The sequence below is a fragment of the Microtus pennsylvanicus genome, chromosome 11 (genome assembly GCF_037038515.1).
Source record: "Microtus pennsylvanicus isolate mMicPen1 chromosome 11, mMicPen1.hap1, whole genome shotgun sequence".
Lineage (NCBI taxonomy): Eukaryota > Metazoa > Chordata > Mammalia > Rodentia > Cricetidae > Microtus > Microtus pennsylvanicus.
Genome location: NC_134589.1, coordinates 72,568,670 through 72,577,740, shown reverse-complemented (window position 1 = coordinate 72,577,740; position 9,071 = coordinate 72,568,670). Strand labels below are relative to the sequence as shown.

Here is a 9,071-nt window from a genome sequence, read left to right as displayed (position 1 = left end):
TTTTAAAGTCAGTTAAGGAGATGGGAGAGGCAAGCCACCGTGTTTGTAACACAGGAATGATGCCCGGCAGAGGTCCGGACCTACTGGCTCTGCAGAGGCATGCTGGGAAGTTCCCAAGGGGTCACTCCTTACCGTTTCACACCTCCTTCCCCACAGGCAGCAAGCACGTGCAAAATTTGTAGGCTTTCAAATTGCAGTACCTTTCCCTGTCTGCCCTTGCTGGTGGCTCCCTGCGGCAGTGGATGGCCCACTTAGCAACTGTGGTGATGGCAGAACTAGTCAACTTGGAGCTAGAGAACAAACCCTGACCTAGAGGTAAGCCCATGTCCCATGAAGGGTGGCATGGCAGAGGCTGGGCGCCTGCCCTCTGCACGGCTGTCTCCCTTAAAAAACAGTGGGGCCCGACGGTGCACAGACCCTCATTTATCTTAACTCTAGTTTGGCAGGCCATGGCATCAGTCATTTCCTGGGAGAACCATGCCAGCCCTGGCCTGGTGTTAGCCCCTGGCTCACACACCTCTATGCAGTAACCCCTCTTGCCCCCAGGACCTTTCTCTAGCCATGAGGAAGTAGCACCTCTTTCCTAGAAAAAGGCAGCTTCTGCTGAGCTGATCCAGAGTCCACGCTCCAGACCATGCCTCTGAATACTGTTCTTGACTTCAGCTGGGCACAGAGGACTCTGACGTGTCTGCCTTCTTCCACGTGGCTGTTCTTATCCTCATACCCCACCCACTCTAAGCACTGGAATGGCAGGGGCATGTGCCACCATGCCCAGCTCATGGTGCTAGATATCAGGCCAGGGCTTCAAGCCCACTAGACAAGCACTCTACCAAGTGAGGTACATCCCAGACTTCTTTGTTTGTTTGTTTTAAAGATATTTACTGGGAATGTTGGTGAATGTCCTTAATCCCAGCAAGCAAGAGGTAGAAGCAGACAGATCTGTCAGTCCAACTGCAGCTTGGTTGGCTCAGTTTGTTCTAGGACAGAACTACATAGCAATATAATCCTAATTATGCGCATGCCTGTGTCTTTGTGGGGTATGTGCACTAGTGCAGGTGTTCTTGGAGATCAGAGCCATCAGACGCCCTCAGAGTTAAGCCACACAATGTGGATCAGGCCCTGTACATGCTCAATCTCAGAGCCAGCTCCCCAGTCCCCAGCTCCCCCTGGAGCCCCCTCAGGTATTTCTTAAATGCTGAGTTCCTTCAAATGGAATTTCAGGAAAAAGTCGAATTTATTTCCTACTTTCTAGTGCTGGGGAGTGAAGACAAGGCTTTGTATATGCTACTCAAAATTTCTCCGACTGAGTTCCAATGCCTGCCATTGCCTTGACTGATTGATTTATACTACATACCCAGGGCTCAACTTTCTGAGCTCACAGGACTCCAGGTTCTTCTGGAAACACTGTAAAGTAAGAGCAACTAAGGAATTTTTATTTGGGGAAACATTAATTACAAAGATATTTTTGGTGGGCTGGAAACAGCTCAGCAGTTAAAGAGCACTGGTTGCTCTTCCAGAGGACTAGGGTTCAATTCCCAGTACCGACATGTGGCTTACAACCATCAGTAACTCCAGTTTCAAGGGACTGTATGACTTCTTCTGGTTTCTGCGAGCACTAGGCAGACATGAGGTACACAGACATGCATGTAGCAAGGAAAAAATATTCAGTTCAAAATGTTTAAAGGGGGCTGGAGAGATGGCTCAGAGGTTAAGAGCATTGCCTGCTCTTCCAAAGGACCGGAGTTCGATTCCCAGCAACCACATGGTGGCTCACAACCATCTGTAATGAGATCTGGTGCCCTCTTCTGGCCTGCAGACATACACACAGACAGAAAAAAAAATGAATCCCAGGAGCAGGGGCAGACTCGGGCCCTACAGGTCCCCCTTTAAAAAAAAGGTTTAAAAGAAAAATGTTCAGCTCTCACAAGTACCTGTGGCTCCAGCTCAAGAATCCACCACCCTTTTATTAGAAATGGGTTAAGATGTGAGAGTTAGCCAAGAAGAGGCTAGAGATAATGGGCCAGGCAGTGTTTTGAATGAATACAGTTTCTGTATTATTTCAGGTAAAGCTAGCCAGACGGCGGGACGCGGTCCACTTGCCTCATCACTATATGAGGTTTTATTATGACCCTAGCCAGTCTGGAACTTGCTGTGTAGACTAGGCTGGCCTTGAATTTACAGTAATCCTCCTGCCTCTGCGTCCTGAGTGCTTTGATTACAGGCCTCTGACACTATGTGTAGTCTCCTTTATCCTCCACACTATCATATCATGTAAGTGCTAATTTCAATCTCATTTCACAGATAAGAAACTAAACTCAATGTATTTTACAAATAGAAAGGCAAATACCTATATCTAGGGTCTAGTGTTTTAGGTCTATAATCCCAGTTACTTGGAAGGCTGAGGAGCGGAGATCTTAATTTGAGCTATGTAGATCCTGTATCAAAAAGTAAACAAGGGCCCCCAGCAGTGGTGGCGCACGCCTTTAATCCCAGCACTCGGGAGGCAGAGGCAGGCTGATCTCTGCGAGTTCAAGGCCAGCCTAGTCTAGAAGAGCTAGTTCCAGGACAGGAACCTAAAAGCTATAGAGAAACCCTGTCTCGAAAATAAAAAAAAAAAAAAGTAAACAAGGTTGAACATGGTGAGCAAATGCCTTTGATCCCAGCATTCCCAGAGGCAGATGGTTCTCTGAGTTCCAGGCCAGCCATGTTTACAAAATGTGACACTGTCTCAAACGCAAAGAAAAACTAAACCAGGTTCTTGGGGGGGAGAGAGGTAGATGTAACTCCATAAGGCTCTTCCTTAGCATATTGGCGTTCACGCAACAGCACTGAAATAAATAAATGTGTCCTTCAGTTCACAGAGATTATTAGTGGCTGTTACCACCCTGATCGGTGCTCATTTTTAAAAATATTTGAACTGACCAAGAGTCACCTGCAGCCAAGGCCACATGACATGAGAGGAAACTCCTGACTTGCACCCGTGCATTGCTGCAAGCGCACTCACACACAAATAATATTTTAAACACAAAACTGTAAGTTTAAGGAGAGATCTATGACATTAGGGGGACACTACATATTAAACGAGTGTTGAGAGGAAGGTCATCAAGTTAGCAGGTTATCAGTGTTCCTCTGCTTCCCTATCCAGGAACACTTTCAGGGCAAACTGGCAGGCTGTTCTGTCGAGTAGTCAGAACTACAGAAAGGGATTCCAACAAAAATCCTCAGAAACCTGAAGCCAGTATGTCCTGTCTAACCTAGCCGGGCGACTCAAGCCTATAATTCCAGGAAGTGGGCGACAGAAGCAGGATCAGAATCACCCTTGGCTTTTACTACATGAAACCGTGCCTTAAAGGAAAAAAAGGCCAGATTTAGTGGCACACGCTTTCAGTCGCAGCTTTAACAACCTTAAATCATCGCTTAAGTCTGTGTCGACAACCGCGGAACCGATTACCAAGCGGAAAGGGCGGAGCTCCGTCCCTGCCACGTAAGGGAGGAGGAGAGAAGCCGCTGCACTGTGGCAGTCAGCCGGTCGCCTCACCACTTCTGCTCCCACATCATGCTCTAACCTGCCGAGGAGTCTTTCTAGCAACCTGGTACATCTGACTTCAAAATGCATCCGTACGGTGCTGCCAAATTATGTTCCGTAGCAGAGGAAACGGCGATTCTGCAACTTACCTCACCCAGCCCCTCCCACCACCCTGTGCTGCCATTTATGGGCAGCAGTGAATCATGGGAATCCCCGCCTTGCTCTCCGGGTATTTCCGGTTCCGGCGGAGGCCGCTCTTTCTTTTCCTCCGCGGGGTCGCGGTGGCTGCCGCTGTGGTGCCTGGCTCCCTTTGCTATCCAGTGCCATCCTTGTCGCTCCGGCGACACTCGCATCAGCCGCAGTCATGACCGAGCAGATGACCCTTCGTGGGACCCTCAAAGGCCATAATGGCTGGGTAACCCAGATCGCCACCACCCCGCAGTTCCCGGACATGATCCTGTCTGCGTCTCGAGGTACGGGCTGCATGCCGGGCAGAACGCTGGGAGTCCAGGGGACTGCGTGTCGCCTGGCTTTGCAAGGGGCGCGCGGGCGGGTGGGTGGGCTGGCTTGGTCCACTCCCCACGCAGGTATGAGTTGGGGCGTGCGGACCCGAACCTGTGCCCCAGGGCGACCACTGCACATGTACGGAAACCGAGACGTGTCACGTAACTCTCCGAAGAATTGGTGACTTGAAGTCTCTCGCTTGTCTTCTGGAGATGTGTTAAGTAGTTAAAGGGGTACAAGCCCGGCGGAGCAATGATGACCCCAACATGCCATCTGAGTTACTTTGCTGAAATCCAGAGGCTGTTTCTGAGCCGCCGCCGCTTGGCCCTGATCCTGTGAGCAGTGAGAACTGGAGCTGCCTTGTTCCCCAGGCCTCCAATCTTGTCCTTCCCTAGGTTTTTTCCCTTTTAACGCTTCCCCGACACACACACACGATTTTTTTTTTCATCATGTTTTGCCCTCCCACATCTCCCTACCCACCCAAATTTATGTTCATTCTCTTTAATGTAAGGCTTACCCTGCTGGGAGCATGTCTGCTCCGTAGCTATCACAACCACATTTCTCTCAACCCTTGAAAGGCACAGGTTTGTGCTTATCCCAAACCTAAGTGATTGTGCTTCAGTTACTGAGTTAGCCTTGGACTGGAGCAATAGAGAAGACTAGTTAACTCTTAAAATGGATTAGGTAGGGTTTGTTTCCCAGAATCCCCATGGTGGCTGCAGTCTGTAGTTAGTTAAGGGGGAGCTGACACCCTCTTGTTTTTGTTTTTTTTTTTTAATTTTTTTTTAAATTGTGTGACTTTTTTTTAAATATTTATTTATTATGTATACAGTATTCTGTCTGTGTGTATGCCTGCAGGCCAGAAGAGGGCACCAGACCTCATTACAGATGGTTGTGAGCCACTATGTGGTTGCTGGGAATTGAACTCAGGACCTTTGGAAGAGCAGGCAATGCTCTTAACCGCTGAGCCATCTCTCCAGCCCCCTGACACCCTCTTGTAAGAATGCCATAGACATATGTGTAGGCAAAACATTCAATGCACAATTATGTAATTTTGGGGGGTTAAATTTAAGTTTCAATCCCAGGACGCTGTGGTGCCCATAGTCTCAGTGTGTTTTTATATTCTGGAATAACAAGCCCCTCTTTAGCTTAAGTTCCCACCAGATGTAAGTAATAAGTAAGGCTGTGGGGCCTCATGGATTTCTTTGCCAATCTTTTCAGACAAGACCATCATCATGTGGAAGCTGACCAGGGATGAGACCAACTATGGCATACCACAGCGTGCTCTGCGAGGTCACTCACACTTTGTTAGTGATGTTGTTATCTCCTCTGATGGCCAGTTTGCCCTCTCAGGCTCCTGGGATGGAACACTGCGCCTCTGGGATCTCACAACGCAAGTAGCTGCTTTGGGACCTTGTGGGGGGAGGGGGAGCTGGGCAAAATTGAGGTAGATTCCCTAGGGTGTGGTCTTCCCTTGGAAATTGGTCCTTTTGTGGAGGATGAGATAAGATGGAGTTGCTGGGGGCTGGACTGGTCTAGTTGAGCATTTTTTACCAGGTACAGCAGGCAATTTAAGTGTTTTCATCTTGAGGTGGGCATCTGGCAGGTGTAATAGAGGATCCTAGTGATGACACGAAGACATTGTCAACCAATCCCCACAAGGGAATGAGGACATGTCCTGCAATTCTGAATGGGTTCTCTGGCACATATCAGGCATAGATAGACTAATAGAACATAAGCCACATGTGATGTGAGCTGTGTGGAATGATGGAGCCTGCTGGAGCAAAGATGAAGCCAAGAAAAGGGTCTGACTAAATGGGTAAAATCTGTCCAGAAAGTGACCAGGTTCCTCCCTCTTAGGGGCACCACCACGAGACGATTTGTGGGCCATACTAAGGATGTGCTGAGTGTTGCCTTCTCTTCCGACAACCGGCAAATTGTCTCTGGATCCCGAGACAAGACCATAAAATTATGGAACACTCTGGGGGTCTGCAAGTACACTGTCCAGGTAAAGTGGTAGAGGTCATACACCTAGGTCCCACCCACCCCTTGGGGGATGTCGCTGTTGAGATGGGTTCCTCACTATGTAGTCCTGGTTAGCCTAGAACTCAGATCTGCCTTCTGGGTGCTGAGATTAAAGCTGTGCACCACCATCTGGCTGCAGATGTAATGATGTGTCGTGTTCTGGAATTTTGGTTGTTTTTTATGCATGCTCACTCATTAGTGGCAAGGGACTCTGATATTAATTTTTCTCCAGAGTCGACATGGAACTCCAAGCCAGGGCATTAATTGAACAGGCCTTTGCACATGAGCAAATACCCAGATGTGTCCAGTAACTTCTCTAAAGGTTGGGTGATCTTAAGTCTCTCAACCTACCTCCTTGCAGTATATTTAAGTACTTAAAGGAGTTACATGCCAGGCGGAGCAGTGATGACCACAACATGCCATCTGAGTTGTAGTGCTGAAATCCAGAGGCTGTTTCTGAGCTGCGCCTGGCCCTGAGCTCCATGAGGAGTGGGTAGACTCTTGAGGCATCCTGAGACTCACATGTCGGCAGGCTTGACGGGTGTTGTGTTGTAGTGATCCTGAAGTAAAGGCTCGGGTTCTGAGGGAACGACTGAGAATGCTGTTGGCTGCTTATCTGTAGTCAGACTGCTTTCTCTTGCCTTACTCATGTGTCTTCTGTAGGATGAGAGTCATTCAGAATGGGTGTCTTGTGTCCGCTTCTCCCCAAATAGCAGCAACCCTATCATCGTCTCCTGTGGATGGGACAAGCTGGTCAAGGTGAGCGTCAAGAAGGGCATGGCTGTTAGAAATCTAGACTGTCCCCATTCCTCTCAGTTAGCAATGCGCTTCAGTTTGGAATGGTTTGCAGATTACCTTGACTTTGGCTCTTTAATGGTTTATCTTCGTATATTCCATTCTCAGCCACTCAAGTGTTGGGATTAAGTGGGTTTGCATGAGAGCCTGTTCAGAGATACCTTTAAAGAAGATGTTGTGCCTTTCCTGTTGATGGTAGACCATAATCCTGGTCACCTATGGACCTGTTTTTCCTAGGTATGGAATTTGGCTAACTGCAAGCTGAAGACCAACCATATTGGCCACACTGGCTACCTGAATACAGTGACAGTCTCTCCTGATGGATCTCTCTGTGCTTCTGGAGGCAAGGTATTTGGGGCCTCATTTATCTGATAACATGTATCAGTTAAAAGATTAGCTAGACTGTATACCAAAGAAGTTTTCCCTCAAAAGTAAATTGGTGTGGGTATTTTGCATTAGAGGAAAAAAGGCTTGAGGGCGTGAACACAGATACTTGAGTCATTAGGTTTATTTGTCCTAACTCATCTTTTCTCTCTGTTCAGGATGGCCAAGCCATGCTGTGGGATCTGAATGAAGGCAAGCACCTTTACACACTGGATGGTGGGGACATCATCAATGCCTTGTGTTTCAGCCCCAACCGCTACTGGCTATGTGCTGCTACTGGCCCCAGTATCAAGATTTGGGTAAGTGTGGTCTGTTGTGAATGAAGCACATTGATTTCACTGCTATAAATAAGCCAAGCTCTCTTGGTAGATTCTATTGTTAAGCTGCTGTAGATTGAAGGTTAGGATTTTTTTTTTCTTGACAATTTGCTTGTTGACTTTTGCCTAAGGGAATATACATAGGGAATGCCTATGTGTAGCAGTTGGTTGAATGTAATACTTGCTGTTTGGGCCAAAAAAAGTAATTATCTTGTGACAGGCTATTCTGGCATCTACCTACCAGATAACAGTTATAGACACACCATGAAGATAACCAGAAATAGTCCCACCAGTAGTGTGCAGCAGGCAGTAGAGCACTAGATGTAGTACAAAAAACCCTAAATTCAATACCTAGAACCATTTGTAGAAGAGTCCTTCTTAGTAATCTCTGTTTTAGACAGCTAAAAGACTGGGGATTACTGTGTGAACTAGACGGGCCTTGTGGAGCGCACAGATAGCTGCCTCTGCCTCCTTAGAGGTGCGCACTACCATAAAATTTGTTTTGGGCCCCGTCTGTTTTTTGTGCCTTTTTAGTTAGCTTTATTTTGGATAATATTTTGGATAGTGTCTAGCCCAAGCTAACCTCAAATTCTGTAGCCATTACTCTGGGGTGGTATTGGGGATTTAACCTGGAGCCTTGCACAATTGGTGAGTACTTGACTTGTACAATCAGATCTTCTCGGGCCTACCTTGGCCTCCTAAGCACTCAAATTATAGGCTTTAGACACTGAGCAGCCCTGAGATCATTGGGAGTTGGGTTAATGTTTCACAAGTCCTTAAAAGAAAAATATAATCCGTTACTATTTTAGAACGGTTCATTCATCACTGTCAATGCGCATGCATATTGTGTATGTGGGTGCAAGAAAACTGGTCCGTCCATAGCCGGGCCAACTTCAAAGTTTCTGGAAAATAAGAAAATTGTAAAGCAAGGCATTTAACTTGTGCCACCTTGCCAGCTCCATAAAAGGAAATACAGCATGATGATAATCATACCAAGGACCATGTAAATCCGTGGTATAATTAGTAGTGTCATGGGTATCCTTACCTAGTTTTGGTCTGTTCTCAGGACTTGGAAGGCAAGATCATTGTAGATGAGCTGAAGCAAGAAGTTATCAGCACCAGCAGCAAGGCAGAGCCACCCCAATGCACCTCCCTGGCATGGTCTGCTGATGGTCAGGTAAGAACTTCAAGCATGAAACTAATTTATCTGATTTAGGATATACCAGTGGAATGTGTATTTTCATCTGGGGAAAGATGATATAGTAACCTTTTAAAATGTCTGAATATCCTATGGGAATGCCATGAACACATTCTTGTTCTCTTTTACAGACTCTGTTTGCTGGTTACACAGACAACCTGGTCCGAGTGTGGCAAGTGACTATTGGTACCCGCTAAAGGTTCATATCAGAGTATAAGAAATAAAGCTGTCTTTTCTGAGACTGGTTTCAGTCATTTTTACCCCCTTTGGAAGTAGTCTGCCTACTGAGTTTCAGCATGTAGATTCTGTATGGGTGCCCATA

At 47.1% G+C, this 9,071-nt stretch overlaps 1 protein-coding gene and 3 non-coding genes across 4 annotated transcripts; all 4 read left to right on the top strand.

Moving 5' to 3' along the window:
* The first annotated feature begins 3,768 nt into the window (after positions 1-3,768).
* On the top strand, positions 3,769-8,988 carry Rack1 (receptor for activated C kinase 1). The gene is made up of 8 exons (XM_075992824.1): positions 3,769-3,999; positions 5,252-5,423; positions 5,891-6,038; positions 6,719-6,814; positions 7,088-7,198; positions 7,393-7,533; positions 8,618-8,728; positions 8,881-8,988. The coding sequence occupies exons 1-8, from the start codon at positions 3,891-3,893 to the stop codon at positions 8,944-8,946; spliced, it is 954 nt and encodes a 317-aa protein (XP_075848939.1). The 5' UTR covers positions 3,769-3,890; the 3' UTR covers positions 8,947-8,988.
* Positions 4,277-4,344, top strand: LOC142832037 (small nucleolar RNA SNORD95). The gene has a single exon (XR_012907130.1). It is a non-coding gene; the product is annotated as a small nucleolar RNA SNORD95 (small nucleolar RNA).
* On the top strand, positions 5,648-5,727 carry LOC142832026 (small nucleolar RNA SNORD96 family). The gene has a single exon (XR_012907120.1). It is a non-coding gene; the product is annotated as a small nucleolar RNA SNORD96 family (small nucleolar RNA).
* Positions 6,452-6,519, top strand: LOC142832036 (small nucleolar RNA SNORD95). The gene has a single exon (XR_012907129.1). It is a non-coding gene; the product is annotated as a small nucleolar RNA SNORD95 (small nucleolar RNA).
* Positions 8,989-9,071: the final 83 nt, after the last annotated feature.

What these genes read in the sequence shown, in the direction of transcription:
- Rack1 (XM_075992824.1), top strand. Translation starts at nt 3,891, where the DNA reads ATGACCGAGCAGATGACCCTTCGTGGGACCCTCAAAGGCCATAATGGC. An exon ending in GATGGGACAAGCTGGTCAAG is followed by an intron (nt 6,815 to 7,087) that starts GTGAGCGTCAAG and finishes TGTTTTTCCTAG; the next exon opens with GTATGGAATTTGGCTAACTG. An exon ending in TCTGTGCTTCTGGAGGCAAG is followed by an intron (nt 7,199 to 7,392) that starts GTATTTGGGGCC and finishes CTCTCTGTTCAG; the next exon opens with GATGGCCAAGCCATGCTGTG.